At 48.1% G+C, this 26,154-nt stretch overlaps 1 protein-coding gene across 1 annotated transcript in view; it reads right to left on the bottom strand.

The window, feature by feature from the left end:
* The window catches only part of WFIKKN1 (WAP, follistatin/kazal, immunoglobulin, kunitz and netrin domain containing 1), a 48,691-nt gene extending 23,376 nt beyond the window's left edge, over positions 1-25,315 (bottom strand). Inside the window, exon 1 of the mRNA XM_078662745.1 lies at positions 25,154-25,315. Within this exon, the coding sequence (XP_078518871.1) occupies positions 25,154-25,315 (162 nt within the window). The remainder of the gene's footprint in view (positions 1-25,153) is intronic.
* Between the last annotated feature and the right edge of the window lie 839 nt (positions 25,316-26,154).

The following is a 26,154-nucleotide window of genomic DNA, read 5'->3' as shown; positions in this document are numbered from 1 at the left end:
CTGTGCATCACTGATTCCCTCACTTTGATGAAGAACACACCAACCGGTGTAGTGAGGGGGTTTGCGCAAGAGGGGCTTCTACCTGACTTCGGGAACGATATGACCATTCTCCTTTCCCGCCACTCACCATTCTGGAGATTTTCCCTGCTGCCTCCTCTGGATGAGCGGAGTGTGGAGGCTGCTCTTGTGGAGGAAGCTTTGTGGAGGGTCCTGTGGGGGAATGGAGGGGGGTGAATTGTGCTGGGCCCCGCCATCTGATGCCAACAATGCGGTCCCCAGCTTGGCGCCTCCATCATGGGAAGCGACAAGCCAGAAAAAAAAGGGTTCAACACAATAAACTGGACGAATATGCTTTCTTTAAATACCCCCAGGTGGGAGAAGCTAAACCACTTAAATGGATTTAATGTATGCGGTCAAAGACAGAAAATTCACTTTAGAAACTAAAATTGATAGTGTGCCTGTTGAGATGTCCTTTATGCGCACATAGCTCCGTAAAGTGACTGACAGGATGAGGTTGGTGGAACTTACTGTTGTCAAGCTGTACACTGAAGTAAGAACTCTAAAATCAATGGTATTCGTGTTTAAAAAGAACACAACTAGGGAGGAGCTTGGCGGGCATCCGTGATGGCCGCTTGAGCACAGCGCTCTCCGGACCCTCGCCGCTCCCGGCGATTTATCCTGACTAGATCCTGATTTCTTGTAAGAATTCAAGTAGAGGACGTTTGGCTGATTACCCTGGCACTTTTCGGAATTTGCTTTGGATCTCGTACTCCTGAGCTACGGTGGTCTGAACTTTTGGGCTCCGCCCTTGAGGTGCGCCCGGGACGGGGTGCAGATCTGTGGCCGTCCTGGAATTGAACAACAACGGCAGGAGATCTGGCCTTGTGAGACCCCCTTCCTGAGTTTCGGTTTCGATTCTGTCTCGACCTGTGCCACGAGTGTGCGTATCGCGCTTGGCTGAGACTTGGAGACAGTTCGGACACGGGGCTTTCCTCTTGTCTATTTGCTGGTTTGGTGGCCTCCTCCCGAGTTGAGCCCTTCTTTTGGGTGTACTTTTGATCCTGAGTTTTGGGTGTTTGGCCCGTCGACCCTGGTGGCTTGTCCCGTGACGCATCTTCAAAATGGCGGGCAGAGGGGACAGAGAAACGCGCAAGACGAAAACACCTCTGCGCGGAGCGCCGGTTCAGACGAACGTCATGGACCGTTATACTCAATCTAAGGGGTCCCCCGGAGCTGCCCTACCTGGCCACAGTACGGCGTCTGAACGAATTTTGGAAGAGTCGGCGGAGCCTTCCCTACAGGATATCATGGGCGCCATCTCGGGAGTGAGGGAATCCACCGGCCTTCAGTACGAGGCCTTGGCCCACAAACTTGACACCGTGGCCATCGAGGTGAACCTGATTCGTGCTGATCTCGGCAAGACGAATGAGAGGGTGCAGTCATTGGATATTAAATCGTCTAGCCTCACGAAGGACGTCTCGGAGCTCCAGACAGAGGTTGGGAATCTTCGTCGGGTGAACGACTTCATGACCCGACGCCTGGAGGATTTTGAAAACAGGGCACGTCGCTGCAATGTTCGCCTGGTTGGTGTACCGGAAAACCCTGAACCCCACTCTGTTGATCTCCTGGTTGAGGGTCTGATTTTAAACCATCTTGCCCCCTCCGGGCTTACCAAATTTTTCACGGTTGAACGTGCACATCGTGTCCCGGGGGGCAAAGTTAAACCGGGTGCTCCGCCAAGGCCTATTGTGGCTAAACTGTTTCATTATAGGGATCGGGACGCTATCCTGCAGGCCTCACGGGTGAAGGGCCCGGTGGCCTTCGAGAATGCCTCAGTGAACTTCTACCCGGACTTCTCCCAACAGGTTCAAAGACAACGGATGGAGTTTCGTGGTGCTAAGAAACGTCTTCGAGATCGGGGTCTACGCTATGCTATGCTTTTCCCCACCAGACTTCGTGTCGAGTATAATGAGCGTACTCTGTTCTTTGATAGACCGGATGCTGTTAATGACTGGCTGGACTCCTTGCCTGACCGTCCTCCTGAGACTGAATCTGCCGCTCACCCTGGTGGTGCCGAAGGTGGTGTGGAGATCTGATTGTTTGACTCTGATGTCTCGTTTTGAATACGTTCCCAGGAGTGGTGGCCAGCGTACCTCTGCAATGTGATTATTTATTTTTTGTGTGTTGTTTCTTGCTCTTACTGTAGTCTGGGGGCGGGTGGAACGGAGACCTTTCCTCCTCCGGGTCTTTGTGTGGACTAGGGGTTATGGGGCGACAGGCACACTGCAGGTTGGGGTGGCTCTTTAGCTTTTTGCAGGGGTGCAGGGTGGGGGGTGTTTCCTTTCAGCTTGGGGGAGGGGGGATGGGAAGTTCTTATTTTTTTGTGTGTTGTTTTCAAGGCGAATTGCTTCTGTCTTTACTGATGTTTCTGATGTCTAGCTCTTGGATGGGGGGTCCTGGCTCGGGTGGGTGGGATGGGGGGTAGGGGGTTGAAATTTGTTTCCTGGAACGTTAATGGCCTGGGAGATCGCATCAAGCGCAGTGTGGTGTTGAAATATATAAGACGTTTGTCACCGGACATTGTTTTCCTGCAAGAGACCCATTTGATTGGAAATGTATGTAATGCAATGAATAGATGGGGCTACAGCCTTGTGGCACACTCGGGGTTTACTTCAGGATCCAGGGGTGTGGGTATCCTTGTTCGTAACTCCCTCCCTCTGGCGATAGATGAGATGATTCGGGATGACCGTGGGAGATATATTGTTCTGGTGGGTAGATATGAGGGCCGCACCCTGTCCCTCTTTAATGTTTATGTCCCCCCAGGCTTGCAAACTGCTACTTTCACTGATTTAGGCCGTGTCTTGTTGGGCCTTCCTGATAGTGTACTCTTTCTTGCCGGTGACTTTAATTCAGTGCTTTCTGGCCTTCACGATCGCCATCCCCCCAGGGATACCCCGCATGCCCAGCGTTGGTTGGGTGGGTTTTTGGATACTTTTGGCCTTGTGGACTGCTGGCGATTGTTACACCCTACTCAGCTTCAATACACTTTTCACTCTGGTGCCCATGGTAGCCTATCTCGGCTAGATTATTTCCTGATGCCCGCTGCCCAGTCGTCGGCGGTCCGTGAGATTATACATTTGCCAAGGGGCATCTCTGACCACTCGCCGCTCTGGCTTCGTTTTGAGGTTGGGATAGAGGCAGTGGGCCGAGTGGCTCCCATTAACCCATGGTATCTCTCCTCCCCTGAGACTCGTGCCCTCTTGCTCAAGTCCATAGATGCTTATTTCCTGGAAAACGAGGGGTCGGTCCCTTCGGCGGTGTCCCTGTGGGAAGCCTTCAAAACTGTGATTCGTGGACAGGCCCTTTCTTTGATTGTTGAAGCTAAGAAAGCCGGGAAGAGGGAGGTAGTGGACCTCGAGGGGGAAATTTCTGCCTTGGAGGACGAGTTGGGATCTGGTGTCACGCCTGAGAAACTTCATGCCCTGGGTCTAAAACAGTTTGCATATAAATCCCTAGTTACTGACGCTGCAAAAGTGATGTTTCGTGAGCAACAAGGCAGATTGTATGATGTTGGTGATAAGGCGGGTAAACTCCTGGCGTGGTTGGACAAGAAAGAAAGAGCTAATCGTGTGGTGCCTGTGATTCAGTCTGCGAGTGGTGAAAATGTGATTGATCCGATCGCCATTGTAGATCGTTTTGCGGAACATTTCCGTGTTGTCTATGCTCCTGTGTCTGTGAGGGATGTGGCTGACTCTCGCCTCCTTTTGCGTGATATTGCATTGCCCTGTGTCTCTGATTTGGACCGTATCGCTTTGGACTCCCCCTTTACGGTTGATGAAATTGCTACTGCCATTCGTTCGCTCCGTTCGGGCAAGGCGTTGGGTCCAAATGGTTTGCCTATTGAGTTGTACAAGTTGCGACCCGATAAAATGGCGCCATATCTCCGCGCTATGTTTTTGGAGTCACGTGAGCGTAACCTCCTTCCCTATGATCAGCGTTTGGCGACGATAGTCGTCATCCCTAAAGACGGTAAACCTCGCGACCTTTGTTCCTCATATAGACCCATCTCCCTGTTAAATGTTGAACCCAAGGTTCTGGCGAAACTTTTGGCGACCCGACTCCTATCGGTTCTTGGGGACTTAGTTCATCCGGATCAATCTGGTTTTATCCCGCATCGCAACACTGCTTTGAATCTACGTCGTCTTCACGGCGTGATAGCGAGGGCGGGGCGTCTGACTGAACCGGCCATTTTGGCGTCCTTGGATGCCTCCATGGCCTTTGATACTGTGGAGTGGCCTTATTTATGGGCGACTCTTGAGAAATTCGGTTTCGGGTGCGAGTTTATTAGCTGGATTAAGTTATTGTATGCGGAACCTTTGGCGCAGGTTGTTGTGAATGGTAGGGTGTCTGCTCCCTTCCCCCTGGGCAGGGGCACCCGCCAAGGTTGCCCCTTGTCCCCGCTACTGTTTGCGCTCGCCCTTGAGCCGTTGGCGGCCTGGCTCCGCTGGGAACCGTCTCTTAAAGGGATCCGCTGGGCCCCGGACTTCGAGGACCGAGTCTCGCTCTATGCGGACGATATCCTCTTGTATCTTACCTCCCCTCGTAAGTCTTTATCTGTTTTATTTGACGTTCTTGTGTCCTTTGGTGCTAACTCGGGCCTCGTAATCAATTGGACCAAGTCCTGTGTGTATGTTTTGTCTGGTGTCTTGCCTCCATTACCGAGCAGGCTCCCTCTTCAGGTGGCCCGGGATGGTTTCAAATACTTGGGAGTTTTCGTTACTCTGGACTCGTCTCTTCGCTTTGATCGTAATCTCCTTCCTCCGTTGCTTCGACTGCGTTTGGACGTTGCTCGTTGGCGCAGGCTTCCCTTGTCTCCCCTTGGTCGGGCAGCCCTGTTTAAGATGATGTCGTTACCGAGGTTTCTTTACGCTCTCCAGAATTATTATGATCCTGTCCCTCAGTCCTATTTTCGGGAGATTGAGACCCTTCAGAGACAACTTGTCTGGGATGGACGCCCGCGTATTGCTCTTGCTAAGCTTTCCATTCCTTGGTATGACGGTGGCATTGCACTCCCCGATATTAAGAGGTATTATTGGGCCTCACACTTGTCCGCTATCAACCACATCATGTTCTCGCCGGGTCGTAATCCGGCGTTTGAGATGGATAGACTTCAGCTTCCGGGAGGTGACTTTAACAGAGTGCTTTACTCTCGCCCTGCTGGGCGCCATCTTGTGGGTCCTACGTCGATTGCTTTGGCGGTGTGGCGGGCCGCGACTCGGAGCCTGGGCTGGGAGGATCGCTTGACGTTAGCCACGCCGCTTTATGCTTCCGAACGTCTGGGCGGTCTTTGGTCTACCAAGGGTTTCGATCGTTGGGGCATGATTGGAATTTCTAAAGTGGGAGATGTATATTCCAAGGGCTCTGTGCGAACATTTCAGGACCTCCAGGCTGAATATGGCTTGAGTGGTCGGGAATTCTTTCGATACCTACAGGTTAGGCACGCCTTGACCGCTGTATTTGCTCCTGGTGAGATTCCGCCTGATTCTTCCCCCCTTGAAGACCGTGTCCTTGACGGACATCTTCCTGACAGCACTATCTCCCTGATGTACAAGAAACTGATTAATAATCGGACTGATCTGTTGGTTCGACTCCGGGAGGCATGGGTTCGTGATGGTTTGGAGCTTGATGACGAGGATTGGCAGTCGGCCCTCTCTTCTCCTAAAGAGGTGGCTATCCCGGCTCGTCTCCGTTTGGTCCAATTGAAGATCCTTCATCGGGTGTATGTTACGGGACCTCGTTTGCTTGTGATGGGTTTTTCTTCCGATGGGTTGTGTAAGCGTGGATGTGGTTTGAGTGCGACTTTCCTACATATTCTTTGGGAATGCCCGATGGTGGTTGCTTACTGGACGGCTGTGCTTGAGGTTATGGCTGTGGTGACAGGGGTGTCCTTGTGTCCGGAACCTCGTCGTTGTCTTTTGAATGTTTGGGAGCTTACTGACTGCTCGGTGGCCCAGACTAGGTGGGCCACCCTGGGTTATATGGTTGCGAAGCGAGATATTGCTCAACTTTGGGGGGCCTCCAAGCCCCCTGAACTATCGAAATGGGAAGACGACATGGATTGGTCTATGTTCCGTGAGAAGACTGTCTACGTGGCTAGGGGCAGACCCAGGGCATGGACTAGGGTGTGGGGTCAATGGAATGAATATCGTGGTGCCATCTGTACTCCTCCCCTTGTGGATGACATTGAGCTTTCCCGGTCTCCTTAGGCGAGCGTTCTTGGAACCTTGCGTATAGGGGTTGTGCTGGTTTTCCGGCTCCCCCCCCTCCCTTCTTTTTCTCCTTCATGCCCCGTCCCCCCCCCCCATCCGGGCTCTTTGGAGCTTATAGCTTTGATTCCATTTTTGTTGCTGTCCCCTCCCGTCCTTTGGGCTGACCTTCAGTAATACACTTTCGCCTTTTTTGTGTGTCTGTTCTTTTTATAAAACAAAATCTGTTTTTGTTCTGTCTATTATATGGAGTATTGCACTGACGATTGATCGTTACCGCTACGGAAGTGTATATTGTGTATTTTCTCCTCTTTAGCGGCTGGCCCGTGTGGTTGTAGGCCCATCCTTGTATTTTATTGCATACTCAAATAAAGGTTTTTAAAAAAAAAAAAAAAAAAAAAAAAAAAAAAAGAACACAACTATAAAATCTATAAAATGTGTATCATCACTCTGAAAAATGTGAAAAGTACATGTACAAATAATTTCCTATCAAATTCTTTCCACATTACAACTTAAAGAACCATAGAAATAATCAAAGTTTAAAGCATTTTAAAAGTAAGCGGGGGTGGGTTTAGTTGTAAATATAAGTGTGTAGTTTTCAAGGAGTAAATAAAACATTCTCATTGTATTAGCCATTTACTTTGGATTGTATCCCAATATAAAGCTGCGCAGTGCACTGCCTTGCATTACTTTGTGTCAAGAGGGTGTTCCATGGGTGGAGATCAGTGTTCCCCTGCAACCTCACATTGGTTTGGACATAAACCCTGTCTACAAAGTACAGTACTCAGGGAGTTACACCAAAATCTATTGCCTCCCTGAGGCAGGCCTAATGAGGAAAAAAAATTAATTTCTCCTTGTTTTTGCCACTTTGCATGTGTGCTTCATTGTACAGCATACGTGCAAAGTGGGGAATGCCTTAAAGCAGTGGTTCCCAAACTTTTGACTCCTGAGGACCCCCACTGAATCACTACTGGAAGCCGGGGACCCCTAAGCAATTTGTACAATTTAAATTTCTTTTTAAAAACGCCTTTTGAAGCAGAGGCAATTTCAAGAGGGAGACAGCCTGAATTGGGTCTATTGGCATGGACATGTATGCATACAGCAGTGTATTATTTTGTGGTACAAGTCTCCTGCTCTCAGCCAAATCAGCACCTCTACATTCTCATTCCACAGCCTTGAAGTGGTGATCCTACCTTACAGCAACAGGTTGAATGATTGTGAATTATTAACATTTTTACCTATTCACAGTTTAAGAAGGTCTAAAATATTATACAATTATGAAGCATTTTATAATAAAGACATGCTCCAAGGAGCAACGACTATTGTGAAAATTCTAACAAGATAGTGCACAAAGCGATGAGTCCAGTGTACAGAGCAAATTCAAGGTCTACATTAGGAGTTCATCATGGAAGTGCAAGAGATGGCAGGAAGGTATCTGCACAGGAGGCATATTGTTTCAGCGAGATCATGGAACAATGCTATGCCAATTACATAAACCCCTGTTAGCCAATCTTTAGTCACAGACAGCAGAACAACATTTTACCACCAAGGGGTGAGCAGTGCAGGTAAGGCATATTTCAGAGAGGCCTCGCGTGGCACCTGACATGACCCTCTCCTGTTAGGATGCCCACTGCCCCGTCCCTTGCCAACATCAAACTGCAAAGGCTAAACAGAATAAGAGCTTGATATATCTAAATATGAAAGCTTGACAGCACACATAATTCACCCAAGGGCTTGTGAAAGTGAGCAATCAGACAGCAGCACGAAAATCCTACTGCTGATCCCGGCTGCATCTATTTTTACCTGCCTGCCAAGTAACGGTAACCTATACACATGTGCCTTTCAACGCTTTATTGCTTTTATTGTATTGCCTGTATTTTCATTGTTGTGTCTGTGACTGCTGTTGTCTGTCTTCCCCTGCTACCTGTACGTGGTCCGTGCCCCTTTTTCTTCCCTCTGTTCCCCTCGCTGTCCCCTTGCTCTCTCTGCCTGGTCTTTCCTTCTGTACCCCTTGCTGCCCAGTGTATCTGCCCGGTTTTCCCTTCTGTTCCCCTCGCTGCCCCCGTGCGTCTCTGCCTTTTCTGCCTTCTGTTCTTAGCTGCCCCAATATTTCTGTATTCTGTATTTTGCTTCTGTGCCACTCGTTTTTTATGCCTGTCTGCCCTCAGTGCCACTCGTTTTCCCCTCGTTTTTGTGCCCCTTTTGCCTTCTGTTCCACTCGTTTTCCCCTCGTTTTTTGTGCCTTTCTGCCCTCTCTTCCACTCGTTTTTTGTGCCTTTTTGCCCTCTGTTCCACTTGTTTTTCCCTCGTTTCTTGTGCCTTTCTGCCCTCTGTTCCACTCGTTTTTTGTGCCTTTCTGCCCTCTGTTCCACTCGTTTTTTGTGCCCGTGTGCCCTCTGTGCCACTCGTTTTTCCCTCGTTTTTGTGCCCCTCTTGCCTTCTGTTCCACTCATTTTTCTCTCGTTTTTTGTGCCTTTCTGCCCTCTGTTCCACTTGTTTTTTTGTGCCTCTCTGCCCTCTGTTCCACTCGTTTTTCCCTCATTTTATGTGCCCTTCTGCCCTCTGTGCCACTCGTTTTTTGTGCCTTTCTGCACTCTGTTCCTCTAATTTTTTTGCCTTTCTGCCCTCTGTTCCACTCGTTTGTCCCTCGTTTTTTTGTGCCCTTCTGCCCTCTATTCCACTTGTTTTTTATGCCTTTTTTCCCTCTGATCCACTCGTTTTTCCCTCGTTTTTTGTGCCCTTCTGCCTTCTGTTGCACTCGTTTTTTGTGCCTTTCTGTCCTCTGTTCCACTTGTTTTTCCCTCGTTTTTTGTGCCTTTCTGCCCTCTGTTCCACTTGTTTTTTTGTGTCTTTCTGCCCTCTGTTCCACTCGTTTTCCCTTCATTTTATGTGCCCTTCTGTCCTCTGTTCCACTCGTTTTTTGTACCCTTCTGTGCCACTCGTTTTTTCCTTGTTTTTGTGCCCCTTTTGCCTTCTGTTCCACACATTTCCCCAGCCGCTGTGCACCCTGTGGCCCCGCCCCCCTGACTACCCACTGCCCATTTGCTGCCCCCGCCTCCCGATTGTATTGTTGTGGTCTCGCCGCCCCTGTGCCAACATTCACAGCTCTTGTGTGCTGTGAGGACGCATGGGCGTTTCATTTTTCACTACAACGACAGGCACTCGAGTCCTGCGGACCCCCTGGGAATGTCTCACGGACCCCTGGGGGTCCGCGGACCACAGCTTGGGAAACGCTGCCCTAAAGCATACTTATGTAATTTAAGAGACCCCTTCTTGTACAAAACCTCTGGTTCCCACAGCGCAGATAACCTTGCAATGTGGCATAAGGGTGCAGGCAGTAAACATGGCGCTATTCTGCTCTTTCTCTTTCACACAACGCAGTGCAGCAACTTTACTTTCTGCACAGTATTCAGGGGGGTAACACAGGCCCCCTCAGCCCCCGCGATACAGGGGGGCCTCCAAACTCTCAGCACCATATTCTGGCTGGAGAGTTCCTGATTGAGTCCAGAGGGGGCCTCTCCACTTACCTTGCAGGGGGGTCCCCCTCAAGTTTCGTCACGTAAGTGACTGTATTATGTGACTTCTATATAAGCCTGCGCTTAGATTGAAAACCTTTACAGTCTTTTTCAGTTCTGCGAGACCTGAACGTGAATATTAATGTGGCTTGGGCCCCATGGGGCCTACATGTGGCACATGAGGCCTAGTGTTGAACTGTTCTTATTATAAGGAAGTTCTCTTCTGACAGCTTGTGTAAGAAAATAAATGACAGGGTTACTTTGAGAGATCACAGTATCCCTATTTAGCCTCATAGTACAGGGCAGATATGTTGTTAAAGGCCCACTCTCAGGATCACGAGCATGTCTGTCATGGGGAGAGAGGAGAGATAGGTGGAGGGGGCGCTCACAGCAAGCAGTCAATAATTCCAGTGTCCCTGGTGATAATGCTACTGCAGACTGGCCCCTCTGAGGGACAATAGGCTAAGGCAGCGCGAGGCCTGGGAGAAACGGTGTGTAGTAAAGAGCCACTACATATATGGGTTTCAAAGTACGACTTTATTCAGTCAAGTACAACAGGTGCTCCCAGCTGGGCGGCAGTCATGACTCATGAACATTCTAACACGCACTCCGGGAAGTAGAGTGGGCTGTACCAAGAGGAGAGAGGAAATGAGGGGTGGATGGGGGAAAAGAGGGAGAGGTCACAACACACCTTCCCCCCTAAGGAAAACAGAAGAGAGGGAAAGGAGAGGCTCCGGACAGGAGAGGAAGAATACCAACAAAGGAAAGCATGGAGAGGGGGTGGGGGTGAAGAGAGGAGTGGATGAAGGGTGGGAAGGAGACAGGTGGGAGAGAAATGGAGGGAGGAGGAAAAGAAAACAGGGGTATGTCACAGCAATCCCATAAACTCACACTGTGAAACCAACACGAAACTTCGGTGAGGAACTGACAGGAAGAGTTTAGAAAATTAGGTTCCTTTGGTCCACTTGGACCCGGGACGTGTCCTGGCTTTTCTACCTAAGGGCGAACACCTTGATACAACCATAGGTGTAGCTGGTAGGGCCGATCCCTGGAAGTCCGTTTCTGCCACCCCGCCACAGCGCCTCTGTCAACAGCGGGATCATTCCCCAGGCAGGGTGGAAAGCAGGGAAAAGTGCAAATTACTTTTGTTTCCCTTGGTTCCTCTGAGTATGAACAAGCTGTACGGTTTCTTCCAACCTGTAATTTGGTGCTCCTCTACGAGACTTCATGTACCCCTCAGGTTGGTTGTCTAGGCAGTGACGCTGTTTCATTCCTTGGCTATAACTGGGGTCCAAACACACCCCGCCTGATCCCTCTGACATGGTGGGACTCTCTCTCAACGTCATCCTCGTAGGCTGGTCTGGTCCCTCTCCTACCCTCCTTGCCTTTGCCGTGGGCGGAATCCAGACCTTTACGAACTCCGTTTCAAAACACTCCAGATCATTGTAATCAGTCTCGGCTGACCTCAGTCTGTTATCCTGCTCTCTTCCTTTACTCCCCTGGAAAGCCTCCGTTGTATTTCCTGGGCCCCGGCATTCCCGCTTGCTAAGATGAATATCAAGTGGACTCTTCTTCCCTGACATGCCTCTAAGTGAGATACCTTTTATCATTTTCTGCATTTCCCCACTCTCACTCTCCATCTCTCCGCTGTGATGCCATAGAGAGTGTTTGGCTTCATCCTCATCCTTTTCCTCCCGCAAACTCATATCCATTACTCTTTTCTGTCCTCCATAGTCCACCATTTCTTCCCTTGTTTCAGTACTGAACTCAACCAAAGTGGTATTACGCTTCCTCTCACTGCAACTAAAATGGTTAATCCTACATTTTATTTTCCCTTGCTCAATGGTTGCATTTTCTATGCATTCTCCTTTACTCTCGAATTCACCGTTTTTCGCAACCTCACTTCCTCCACCTTTCCTCTCGCATTTCTTTCGTATTTCTCTTTCGTCCACCCAGCTTTGGTACGTCTTTATTTTTATTTTTAGTTTGTCCTTTGCTACTTCTTTTCTAAATCCTTTATTGCTTGCCGTGTGAGCGATCCATGTTTCACCCTCGGTTGTAACCATGTTGATCATTCTCCATATAACTGTTTTCTCTCGCCCCAGTCTGTGGAGATTAATATCTCTTTCTAGTTCATATTTGTCTTCATTTTCCTTCATCATATTGTTCCTGGACTCATACGATGTGGTTCTTAGCCACGTCCCTTTGTGATTGAATTGGTTATCCTTGCATTCTATTCTTTGCCGTTCATTAGTTATAGTAATAATGCATTCTCCTTTTCTTTCGGATTCTTCTTTTTCCCCACCTATTCCTTCTCTGCCATTACTCTCATGTTTCTCTACTTCTTTTCCATACTCTTTATTACCTGTAGCTTCTTCCATAACCCACGTACCCTTTGATGTCGGCGCATGAGTCTTCAGTGCTTCACTATTAGATCCCTGCACGCTTTGGATAAGCGCCCGTTCACCCTTGTGTTCTTTTCTTCTTCCATCACCTTTTATTTTCAAACTCTTTAGAACACCCTTGTGCATTAAATCCATTATTTCGTTACCTACTACGTTGAAGTTCTCCCCGGTGAATGTTTTTTGGGATAAGTTGGCACCTTTAAATTCATCTCCACTTTTCTTTGCTAGTTCTATATTCCATTCCCTCTTGTTTACCCACTTATAATGCCTTCCTGAAACTAAGACATTATCTGTCTTTACTCCTCCTAGGAATATGGCACACTCCGGGTTTATTTTCCTAGTATTAACTTCCTCTTGGTTATCCATTATGTCCTTGATCACTTCAACCCTTCGAGCCTTTACCCACGAGACTTGTTTTTCGTATTCATTCCATGCACCCAAGATGTCTTTATGTACATTTCTGTCTGACCCTTTCGTGAGTGTATTTCTCATTTTGTGGTACTTTTCCCGTTCTTCAGTCCCTAGACTGTAAAATGCTGTTTCGGCCTTTTCCTCTGGTATGAGAGCTACATCCTCTTCCTTAACAACTGATATGTGCATCTCAACATATGTTTTCCTCTTACCCCTTCTGCCGTGTTTCTTTTATACTCCTCCATAAACTGCACTGGTGGCGAAGAATTATACCTTAGGGCTCTCTCCATGTTGTTTTTAAAACTCTATCTCGGAATTCACTTGAAGATATAATGTCCACCTCGAGCAGACAGGTAGCGGTGGGTGTGCACTATTGTAGAGTTCTCTGTCGCCCTGTTCCGATTGAAAGTAATGCACAGGCTGTGGGCGCTGGGGTTTTGAATGTGAAGGACACGTTACCTACTTCACCTACTATTGTCCTTCTTGTTTCCCCCCCCCTTGAAATCACAGGATATGTATTGCTTGCGCCGTCTGTAGGTTTGTGGCCCTTGCAAATTCTCTGTCACAGGACGTGCTGCCTCAAATCAGTATTGAATCTGCCACCGGGGTTCCTTGCACAATCCTCACACCTCTCAATGCACTGCTACCGTCGGCTCCACGTTATACAGTTAATTACTAGAATGCCTTCGTAATCTTGTATTTCCAGTAAGGGTGGGAGGAAGAGACTAACTCAATCAAATTTTTCCTTCAGAACACCTTTCTTTGCTCATCTCAAAAATTTTTTTTTTTTTTCACAGCGTCATACCTCAACTCTTTCCAGTGTGAGCGATCCAACCGACAGGCTCACTACTTGGAACAGATTCTTTCTGGGAACGCTTCTCAGAGAAGTGCCGTGCACACCGTCTCCTAAGCACAGCTCACGGCAGGGCCCAAGTTTCAACCTTTCATCATTCCTCCATTGAAATCCCCGGCCTTCTCTTCACCCAGAATCTCAGTTAGCCCTACGTGCCCACTAGGCTAGGAACTGCCACAGCTTGACCTACATGCCTCTACGCATGTCACCTCTCACCTCGTAATAGAGCCTTCTCCCACGACGGCTTGCCTCCTTTGTAAGTGGTACGGTTAACCCACCGGATACTCCGCCACCTTCCACAGCTTAGACTTCATCTGCTACACACTCAGGGGCGTTCACAGTTGTCCTCTTTCTTTGTCCATGTCCTGCTTCGTGCTGCATGGGAGTGACGCAATGCCAGGAAGAATGGCGGCGATGTTATCGGGCCAGTGTCTTTCCTCAGGTAAAGACTTTCGCGTTTTCCCGTGCTCACTATTCTTCTATGCCACTTACACCAATTTCGTCCTCCGCACAGCCCAGCTCTTCTCATGCGCTTCAACAGCTCGCTTCACGAGCTTTCGCCGCGTCTTGGGTCACACTCCTTCCCGTTTTTCCTTTTTCACAGACTTTCACCATAACATGAACCCCGCTCAGTTCCTATATTTAGTTTCAGCTGCTCACAATATCTCGTCAATTACAATGCTCTTCCACTTACTCCTCTTCACCACCTCAATTTCAATGGGACGCCATATAGATCCTCACATCCTATGGCTCCGTTTCTCATTTAACCGTCTGTCACCTACAGAGCTCTTTCGTCGACTCCTTCACCAAGGCTTCTGTTTACACTTCAAAACGCGGTGGGAACGATTAACAGCAATTTCGTCTCCCGCTCCGCTCAGCTTTCCACATTAACTTCGGCTGCTCACCTGACGAACTTTCTCACCGTTCACTGTTCATCCACTCGGGTCTTACTCCTCTTAAACTTCTCAAAATCCTTGGGACGCCCGACGCAGCTTATCAACTCATTTCTTCCTCTTTTCTTTTCCCAGTCACTGGTTACACGAACCACCTCTCCAGCGGACCTCAAGTCAGGAAGAAACGTTTTTCTTCTCCTCACGGCACCAGTACTTTCACCGAAACTTCACACCCGACTTCCAGAGGGTTTCCGGAATCGAGAATTTTACGTCCCCCGCAGAGAACACATCGGTGAGTACAGCCTGGTTTACCGGTCTGCTTTCCAGTGAACTTTCAATTCAACTGATGAGTCCTTCATTTCAATTAACAACTCCGCCCAAGCCTCAAATCATCCAGGGGGGAGAAACACCACGCTGACCCTGGCTCAGCTCCTCGTCCTCGTCGCCAGAAATGTAGTAAAGAGCCACTACATATATGGGTTTCAAAGTACGACTTTATTCAGTCAAGTACAACAGGTGCTCCCAGCTGGGCGGCAGTCATGACTCATGAACATTCTAACACGCACTCCGGGAAGTAGAGTGGGCTGTACCAAGAGGAGAGAGGAAATGAGGGGTGGATGGGGGAAAAGAGGGAGAGGTCACAACACGGTGGCATGTTGGTGAAAGGGCCACTTGGCAGCCATGACCAGCCCTCTGCCGCTCCTGTGCAAAGAGAGGAGCCGCAGCATAGTGGGACGTCACTGACACAGGTAACTCAGAGGGTTAACAGCTTTGCTCTAAGTCTAAGCTTTAAAAATACCCCTGCTACGTTCTACCCCATCAGTGGCAGCAAGCGCTATATAAATGCAAACCTTTTTCCCTCTTCTACCCCTTCACTATCCTTCTCAATCCAAATAACTTACTAACATAACCACCTCTCAAATTACTTTCATATTTTCACTGTACTGATTCACAACTAACCCTTTATGGGTTCCGGAGTAGGGTGCTACTCGTCGAAAAAGCGCTTCAACGCGTTGTCAGGGGCAGTAAGTGCTATATAATGCAATTACAATACAATACTGGCAGCTTAGACTTCTGCAGACTGAGTTCGACAGGGAATCTTGCCTGCCTGCCACCCCCCCCCCCCCCCCCCACAGCTCTTTCACAATGGCGCGCCCTCTGAGATCCCTGTCCGAGTCTCAGGCGCCCCCCACACACAATGCGTGCTCCATGGCTCAGTGTCTGACCCTTCCACCCTGAGGTCACAGGTCACATCTTAGCTTTTAGTACATGGAGACCCATTTGACAGCTGCTCAGTGGTTGGACATTGTAGCTCAGTGGGTTCATCGCCAGAGGCTGAAAATATTGATCAAAGAAGCAACTCTACCTTAGTCTTGAAATCGATAAAAACAGGGAGCGCATCTGGGTTGTGCAATTAAATGTATGATTTATAGCACAAACGGGCCTTCCAGAATTTGGGTATGGACTCGGAGTATGAAAATGGCCAGATTTCAGTGAGTCAGTTTCCCTAAAAGCTCAATGACAACTGGCAAGAACGGTGACATTATTATTAGCCTCATCAAAGTGGGGCATTCGTGGGGTGGGCGGTCAGAAATACGGTTGTCCCGACTAGTCGTGATATGTGTGGTAATTCATGCTACCGCACATAGTGCAATGACTATTTGTGTGATTAACACCGCACCCACGAAACTTGCTGAAATTTACTGAGGTAAAAATGCCATGTAGATAAGACGACGTGCATATTATGCATCATTTTTACAGCAATGCTCGTATTCGGCTCTTATTTCACACACCCAGTAAATTCCAAATTCCTGCAGTGCATGTTATGCCCCATTTTCCCCGCTATAATACTAATAGTTATTTATCGCGCCCAATAGACTCTGATTGTCGCGCTATTGGACTATGGGGCATATTACCAACAAGTAGCGATATTTATCGCTAAATAGGCTTAGCGATGATTTTTTTTATCGCTGCTATAGCTGGATATGTTAGCGGAGAAAACATGCTATTAGCAACGTTTTTCTCCATTGTGCTAAAATATCCAGCGATAGCGGCGAAATGCGTGAATATCGCTGAGAATAGAGCGGTATTCATGCATTAGCGACGAAATGCTCTTAGCCATGTTATCCATCTCCCATTGGATAACATGGCTAAGAACTGGTGTGAGCAGGCGTTGGTTTTTGGCGATAGCGGGAATATTTCCATCGCTACGCCTGCCTTGCTAATAGGCGATAGCGACGTTAGCGACTGCTTTCAGTCGCTAACAGGTTGGGTACGCCCACTTTGCATGTCATAAATATCGCTGACATGCAAAGCGGGCCCCAAACCGCTCGCTATCGTCTAAAAGCTGTCGCTAACATCAGTTAGCGACAGCTTGCTAATAGAGCGATAGAATTATCGCCGCTTAGAGGCCGAAAACAGCCGCTAAACCGGCGATAATTGCCTATCGCCACCCTTGGTAATATGCCCCTATATCCGTGCGAAAAATAACTCCTCCTTTTCCCGGCCTACCGTAAACGGGACCGGGGATAATGAGGGTGAATAGTGGATTCCCTTCTCACTCTTTTATTGAGATTTCGGATAACGAGGCCAAGCTTAGAATGGTCATTGACACCAACATTCTCTGTAAACATGAAGAGGTTCGAGCAGAAAGAGGCCAAGAACGATTTGTGTGCCGAGACTTATCTCTCCTCTCATACAGAAAGGAGACGACTGCACATCAGGGTAGACGTGCGTCGTGGCAGGGTTGTGCCTACCATGTGCCTGTGGCATGTGTGTGTGTTTGGGAAAAGGTGTGCTGCATCTGTTGTATGCACAAGCCGACCTCCGGCTGTGTGCTATGTAGCTAGCTTGCACTATTCTTCTTAATGCTACACCTGCTGTGTTTGAAGGAACCTTCCACAGCTCCTGCCACAGCTGGGTGTAATCTATACATGAAAGAAGCTTGCACAGCTCATGTCTGCGCTGGACGCTATCTATATATGCAAGAAGCTTGCACAGCTCCTGTCTGCGCTGGGCGTTATCTATATATGAAGGAAGGTTGTACAGCTCCTGTCTCTGCTGGACGTTATCTATATATAAAAGGAAGCTTGGACAGCTCCTACCACAGCAGGGTGTAATCTATATATGAAGGAAGCTTGTGCAGCTCCTGTCTGTGCTGGACGTTAGTTATCTATATATCAAAGGAAGCTTGGACAGCTCCTGCTACAGCTGGGCGTAATCTATATATGAGGGAAGCTTGTGCAGCTCCTGTCTGTGCTGGACGTTAGTTATCTATATATCAAAGGAAGCTTGGACAGCTCCTGCCACAGCTGGGCGTAATCTATATATGAAGGAAGCTTGTACAGCTCCTGTCTGTGCTGGACGTTAGTTATCTATATATAAAAGGAAGCTTGGACAGCTCCTGTCTGCACTGGACGTAATCTATATATGAAGGAAGGTTGTACAGCTCCTGTCTCTGCTGGACGTTATCTATATATAAAAGGAAGCTTGGACAGCTCCTACCACAGCAGGGTGTAATCTATATATGAAGGAAGCTTGTGCAGCTCCTGTCTGTGCTGGACGTTAGTTATCTATATATCAAAGGAAGCTTGGACAGCTCCTGCCACAGCTGGGCGTAATCTATATATGAGGGAAGCTTGTGCAGCTCCTGTCTGTGCTGGACGTTAGTTATCTATATATCAAAGGAAGCTTGGACAGCTCCTGCCACAGCTGGGCGTAATCTATATATGAAGGAAGCTTGTACAGCTCCTATTTGTGCTGGACGTTAGTTATCTATATATAAAAGGAAGCTTGGACAGCTCCTGTCTGCACTGGACGTAATCTATATATGCAAGAAGCTTGTACAGCTCCTGTCTGTGCTGGACGTTAGTTATCTATATATAGAAGGAAGCTTGGACAGCTCCTGCCACAGCTGGGCGTAATCTATATATGAAGGAAGCTTGTGCAGCTCCTGTCTGTGCTGGACGTTAGTTATCTATATATAAAAGGAAGCTTGGACAGCTCCTGCCACAGCTGGGCGTAATCTATATATGAAGGAAGCTTGTACAGCTCCTGTCTGTGCTGGACGTTATCTATATATAAAAGGAAGCTTGGACAGCTCCTGCCACAGCTGGGCGTAATCTATATATGAAGGAAGTTTGTACAGCTCCTGTCTGTGCTGGACGTTAGTTATCTATATATAAAAGGAAGCTTGCACAGCTCCTGCCACAGCTGGGCGTAATCTATATATGAAGGAAGCTTGTACAGCTCCTGTCTGTGCTGGACGTTAGTTATCTATATATAGAAGGAAGCTTGGACAGCTCCTGCCCAGCTGGGCGTAATCTATATATGAAGGAAGCTTGTGCAGCTCCTGTCTGTGCTGGACGTTAGTTATCTATATATAAAAGGAAGCTTGGACAGCTCCTGCCACAGCTGGGCGTACTCTATATATGAAGGAAGCTTGTACAGCTCCTGTCTGCCCTAGACGTTAGTTATCTATATATAAAAGGAAGCTTGGACAGCTCCTGCCACAGCTGGGCGTAATCTATATATGAAGGAAGCTTGTACAGCTCCTGTCTGCCCTGGACGTTAGTTATCTATATATAAAAGGAAGCTTGGACAGCTCCTGCCACAGCTGGGCGTAATCTATATATGACGGAAGTTTGTGCAGCTCCTGTCTGTGCTGGACGTTAGTTATCTATATATAAAAGGAAGCTTGGACAGCTCCTGCCACAGCTGGGCGTAATCTATATATGAAGGAAGCTTGTACAGCTCCTGTCTGTGCTGGACGTTAGTTATCTATATATAAAAGGAAGCTTGCACAGCTCCTGCCACAGCTGGGCGTAATCTATATATGAAGGAAGCTTGTACAGCTCCTGTCTGTGCTGGACGTTAGTTATCTATATATAGAAGGAAGCTTGGACAGCTCCTGCCACAGCTGGGCGTAATCTATATATGAAGGAAGCTTGTGCAGCTCCTGTCTGTGCTGGACGTTAATTATCTATATATAAAAGGAAGCTTGGACAGCTCCTGCCACAGCTGGGCGTACTCTATATATGAAGGAAGCTTATACAGCTCCTGTCTGCCCTGGATGTTAGTTATCTATATATAAAAGGAAGCTTGGACAGCTCCTGTCTGCGCTGGACGGTATCTGTATATGCAAGAAGCTTGTACAGCTCCTGTCTGCGCTGGGCGTTATCTATATATAAAAGGAAGCTTGGACAGCTCCAGCCACAGCTGGGCGTAATCTATATATGAAGGAAGCTTGTATAGCTCCTGTCTTTGCTGGACGTTAGTTATCTATATATGCAAGAAGCTTGCACAGCTCCTGTCTGCGCTGGACGTTATCTATATATATGAAGGAAGCTTGCACAGCTCCTGTCTGCGCAGGGCGTAATCTATATATGCAAGAAGCTTGCACAGCTCCTGTCTGCGCTGGACGTTATCTATATATTTATGAAAGAAGCTTGCACAGCTCCTGTCTGTGCTGGACGTTATCTATATATAAAAGGAAGCTTGGACAGCTCCTGTCTACACTGGACGTAATCTTATATGAAAGAAGCTTGTACAGCTCCTGTTTGTGCTGGATATAACCTATATATGAAAGAAGCGTGCACCGCTCCTGTCTGCGCTGGGCATTATCTATATATGAAGTAAGCTTGTACAGCTCCTATCTGAGCTGGACATCATCTATATATGAAAGAAGCTTGCACAGCTCCTGTTAGCGCTGGGCATTATCTATATATAAAGGAAGCTTGTACAGCTCCTGTCTGAGCTGGGCGTTATCCATATATAAAAGGAAACTTGCCCAGTTCCTGTCTGCGCTGGGCGTTGTCTATATATGAAAGGAAGCTTGGACAGCTGCTGCCACAGCTGGGCGTAATCTATATATGAAGGAAGCTTGTACAGCTCCTGTCTGTGCTGGACGTTAGTTATCTATATATAAAAGGAAGCTTGCACAGCTCCTGCTTGAGCTGGGCATTATCTATATATAAAAGGAAGCTTGCACAGCTTCTGTCTGTGCTGGGCATTATCTTTATATAAAAAGAAGCTTTAACAGCTCCTGTATGTGCTGGACGTTAGTTATCTATATATAAAAGGAAGCTTGCACTGCTCCTGCCTAAGCTGGCCATTATCTATATATAAAATGAAGGTTGGACAGCTCCTGTCTGCACAGCAGCTGTCTGCATTGCGCACGTTCTGTGTCTGAATGACGTTTGCTCAACAGCTGTCTGCATTGCACATGTTCTGTGCATGAATTAAATCTGCACAGCAGCTGTCTGCATTGCACATGTTATTTTCCTGAATGAAGTTTGCACAACAGCTGTCTGCATTGCACATGTTCTGTGCATGAATTAAATCTGCACAGCAGCTGTCTGCATTGCACATGTTATTTGCCTGAATGAAGTTTGCATAACAGCTGTCTGCATTGCACATGTTCTATGCATGAATTAAATCTGCACAGCAGCTGTCTGCATTGCACATGTTATTTGCCTGAATGAAGTTTGCACCGAGGCTGTCTGCATTGCACATGCTCTGTATCTGAATGACGTTTGCTCAACAGCTGTCTGTATTGCACATGTTCTATGCATGAATGAAGTTTGCACGGCAGCTGTCTGCATTACACATGTTCTATGCATGAATGAAGTTTGCACAGCAGCTGTCTGCATTACACATGCTCTGTATCTGAATGAAGTTTGCACCGAGGCTGTCTGCATTGCACATGTTCTATGGGTGAATGAAGTTTGCACCGAGGCTGTCTGCATTGCACATGTTCTATGGGTGAATTAAGTTTGCACCGAGGCTGTCTGCATTGCACATGTTCTATGGGTGAATGAAGTTTGCACCGAGGCTGTCTGCATTGCACATGTTCTATGGGTGAATGAAGTTTGCACCGAGGCTGTCTGCATTGCACATGTTCTATGCATGAATGAAGTTTGCACAGCAGCTGTCTACATTACACATGCTCTGTATCTGAATGAAGTTTGCACCGAGGCTGTCTGCATTGCACGTGTTCTATGGGTGAATGAAGTTTGCACCGAGGCTGTCTGCATTGCACATGTTCTATGCATGAATAAAGTTTGCACCGAGGCTGTCTGCATTGCACATGTTCTATGCATGAATGAAGTTTGCACAGCAGCTGTCTGCATTACACATGCTCTGTATCTGAATGAAGTTTGCACCGAGGCTGTCTGCATTGCACATGTTCTATGGGTGAATGAAGTTTGCACCGAGGCTGTCTGCATTGCACATGTTCTATGCATGAATGAAGTTTGCACCGAAGCTGTCTGCATTGCACATGTTCTATGGGTGAATGAAGTTTGCACCGAGGCTGTCTGCATTGCACATGTTCTATGCATGAATGAAGTTTGCACCGAGGCTGTCTGCATTGCACATGTTCTATGCGTGAATGAAGTTTGTACAGCAGTTGTCTGCATTGCACGTGTTCTGTGCGTGAATGAAGTTTGCTCAACAGCTGTCTGCATTGCACATGTTCTGTGAATGAATAAAATCTGCACAGCAGCTGTCTGTATTTCACCTGTTCTGTGCGTGAAGGATGTTTGCACACCTGCTGACTATATTGCACCTGTTTAGCATGTGAAGGACGTTTGCATAGCAAATGTCTGTATTGCACCTGTCCTGTGCATAAAGGACGTTTGCACAGCAGCTGTCCGTACGATATCGGTTCTGTGTGTGAAGGGAGCTTGTACTGCTGCTCTCTGACTGTACTCCCTTATCCTGCCTGTGCTGTACCCATGGCATTAATGGAGGGCCAAGGTTTCACTGCTGCTGCCAATGCTGCATCTGGCATAAGGGCCAAGTTACAGGGGTTAACTTCTGATACCCATGGTGTGTTTGAGGGATGTCCAGGCAGCAGCTGTCTATGTACCAGTCATTCAGAGGGTCACAGAAGCCTCCTGTGCTGTCCATGTGTGACGGCTTTAATAAAGCGCTGACATATTCACCTAGGTTGCTTCAGGGTGCTAAAACCAAGCTGTGGTTGTATGTGCTGTGCCACACTTTGAGTGGCAAAAGCTTTCACTGCTAATGCATCTGCTACAGCTGTTCAGTGTGAGGGCAGCTTGGCACAGTGTGCATTGTGCACTCTCTTCTGTGTATGTGGGAGGGTGCCCCACTGCCCTGTAATGGCGTGTGAGAATGAAGCATGTACGGCTGGCTTCTCTACATACATCTCTGTGTGATGGGAGAGAGCACTGCTGCAGGCCATGTTGCAAGGGTGCACTGTAAGTGTGCACATGCAATCAATGAGTCTACCACCGTGGTTAAGAAAGACAATCCATCCATGATACCAAACACTACACCCTTCAACCCACCCATCCATCCACCTAGCTGTCATTCTAACAATTATACACCCACCCATACATGCATCTATCCATTCATGCAACCCAGAAACAACCATCTACCTAATCTGTCCACCCATCTATGTATTCATCCGCTCATCTATTCATCGGTTGTCCTACAATTTCAAGCTCACCCACTCACCACCATTCTTCCAAACTCACGCACCCATCGTTTCAAACCCCAAAAACCCATACATGTATCCATCCATCCATCGAGGCAGTCCAGATCCACCCACTGTTTGGCTCAAACACCACCCATGGCTCCATCAATCCACCGGCGCATCCAGCTATCCATCCATTCATTAATTCATCCATCCGTTGTCCCCGAAAAGCCAACTCATCCATCCACCGCCAGCCTCCCAAACTCCGCCACTTATCCATCCATTGTTCAAAAACCCAACCACCTAAACATGTATCTATCTACTCATTCATCCCAAATGTCTATCCACCCATGAATCATCCTTGGTCGCCCCTTTCCTTCCCTCCTAGAGTCCAGAAAAGCAAAGGTGCTCATAAAATAAATGGAACCAGCATATCCCCTGCTTGGCCTCGTCTCTCCTCGCACTTTCTCCTATGCTCATGCTTAGCCAGTTCTTGGCCACTTGAATTATGCGATTTCGTAGCTGTTGTGCTTTTTTGCAGTCACGTTCTTGCTGCATTTGCCACATAATCTATCATCTGATGTATATCTACAGATTGCAGCAAAACAAAAAAAGTACTTCTAGCTCAAATGGATCAACAAATACTAAAAACGCAGTAATACTTGTTGCTGTGCAGTGGTAGGCCCTCCACAGAGGTTGGCTGGTCACCCTTCTGTTGTTTATTTCTGTCTTTGGGTGTCAAGCTGGTGCTAATGAGGCAAAACCTTTGCTCAGACCTCGTGCATTTATGTAAAAAAGCAAAAAGAATGAGGCAATGCGAATTTAAAATGTGGCACATTATGCCGCATAATTTGCCATTTCTCGCCGCATAATTTAGTCACCTTCCTCCATACTTTGGTCCTCCTTTGCCGCATAATTCCAGGTGCCCTTGCTATAGGTAAGAAGGTCAAAACAATGTCTACCATAAACGCACCAAAACAAAACGTTTACCACCAAAGAAGCCAGCCCAACGTTTATGCCCCATTCCTCCGTCTTGTTCGCTTCAAATATGCGCATAAATAAAACATTATGAAAACACAACTGTAGTCCTCACACAAGACATCATACACTCCCCATACATAACATCCCAAGTTACAGGCACTCTTCCATCGACGTCACTCGAGCGAAGTAGCGTGCTAGGTGTTCGCAAAAGCATTTAGGCGCCTTGTGAGTAATAAAGCGCTATGCAATGCAATAGCATTCTAAGAGCACTGTTACTTTAAACCTGATTTGTTACCCAGAGAACAGCAGCTCTCCACTAAATGTACTAATCGCGGTGGCCCACATGGTACCAAAGGATGCTCGCGCGAGACTGACCCCGAGGAAGGAAAGTTCGGAGGCTCGAGGCCGCAGAAACACACTCTAGCAGCGGAGGTGGACCTGGGCTCGGAGAGGAATGGAAATGTAGCCGGGATTCTCATCATTCTAGCATACATTTCCCTTGTGATCTTCTGTAATGGACTTTCCTGGAATGCATGGAGAGTTAAGTGCAAAGCTAAGTAAATAAAATGAAAAGTGCATTAAAAAGTAAACATGTATGTGCAAGACCAGGGCAAGCATAATGCATCTTTTTTCTCTTGTGTATTATTTTCTGTAGTAATAACACCAACTATGGGCATCACAGCACATACAATTAACCGTGAGTGTGTGGGGGGGTACACTCTGAGGTCTGTTACCTCTACTTTTATGAGCTTGTAAAAGCATGCAGGGCAGATTTACAAGCCGCTTGCGACACCTTTGCGACGCCGTTGCATCACTTTTGTGATGCAGCGGCAGCGCAAAAAATTAGGCCAATTTATAACTTGACGCATCTAGGGAGATGTGTCACGTTGTAAAGCCCTGCGTCACATTATACTGGCTACAGGTAGAATGTATGCAGGGGGGCGTTACCATGCAGGAAAGCCTTGTAGAAGTAACACCGTGAAATCTACAAGATTCCACTGCGCCATTTCTAGGACGCCACTGCGTCAAAACCTTACACCTGCTTGAAGCAGGTGTAAGGAATGACGCAGTGTAATGGGAATAGGCCTCAAAACGCATTGCTGGAGTTACGTTGTGCTTGTGACTCAACTCCAGCAATGCATGACTTTTGCCCCAACAGTTGTGCCAGAATTTCTGATGCATCTGTCAATCCTTGCGCCATAGTGCGCTGTATTGTAAATGCGGCGCATCCATGGTGGCGCAAGGGTTTCTTAGGGTGGCGCAAGGAAAGTGACACATGGCTACAGATGCCTCACTTTCTTGTAAATCAGCCCTGCAGAGCTGTATACCATTTGGGAACTGTATAGCGCCCACATGCTGCCTGAAGCTAGAAGCCTGGTATCTCACCTGGTCGGTCTTGCACTCCCTTTCGCACGTGCTCTGCGCATCCACCCAGAGGTTGGGGTTCAGCTGGTTGGGGCACACTCCCAAGTGGCTCACTCTGACCGGCCGCAGGTTGGCCCCCTCTGCCAGGACAATCAGCAATGCCAGTCCGCCTGCTGCCCACATAGCTGCCGACCCTACCGGTGCCCCACGTGAACCCATCGTCGAAAGTCACTGCTTTTTAGACTCACTCCTGTCTTCTCTCTGCCTTCAAATCTTGCCTAAGAGACTAAAAACGTGTAAAACGACTTCCCGCCACCGACACGTCGATCTGTTAGCACTCTGGTTTTAAAATGTTAAAAAAAAGAAAGTAGTTCCTCGGAGAAGATTCAAGGCGCTAGGCAGAGTAGATTTGGTCCGGCTCTAGGCATCCTCAGGGGGACCTGTCCGTCTGTCCACACAGTTGGTTGGAGCAAGCTGCTTCTGAGACGGCTGTCCTCGCTTCCACACAATGTGGCGCCCTTCAGGGCGCTATCACCCCGCCATCAAACGTCCGCCTGGACACCGGCGCAGCCTTCCTGCAATGGCGGGAGATCACAGCGCGTGCGGCCTAGCTGCGCCCCTCACAGAGGACCGAGGGAAGAGGCGCCACAACAGCCCTCATGCTGCGGGAAAAGGATATTCTCTGCGGGGAGGGGACGGGGCTGTCAGCTCCCAGGATGGGAGGGAAGTGAAGGGGTGGGGGCCGGGAGTGAGCTCGTCTGCTGGGCCTGACCTCAGTCACTAACCCCTGTCTGAGTTAGGCTGACCGGGCAAACAGCGTGGGAAGATCAAAGACCGCACGAGAAAAACACACCCACACAAAGAGACACTGGGGGATTCAGTTACTCTGGCAGGGAGGGGGCAGTCGTGGTCGCTTCCGTTGCAGGGACTGCTTACCTGCGAGGCCTGGCGGGGCGGCACGCCCTCACCAAGGGTCCCAGTATCAAGTTCTGAAGCTTGTAAATACTGCAGACTATTTTGAC

This window comes from Lissotriton helveticus, chromosome 10, assembly GCF_964261635.1.
Source record: "Lissotriton helveticus chromosome 10, aLisHel1.1, whole genome shotgun sequence".
In the NCBI taxonomy this organism is placed as follows: domain Eukaryota; kingdom Metazoa; phylum Chordata; class Amphibia; order Caudata; family Salamandridae; genus Lissotriton; species Lissotriton helveticus.
The sequence above is the reverse complement of the archived record's forward strand: the minus strand, read 5'-3'. Positions and strand labels throughout refer to the sequence as shown.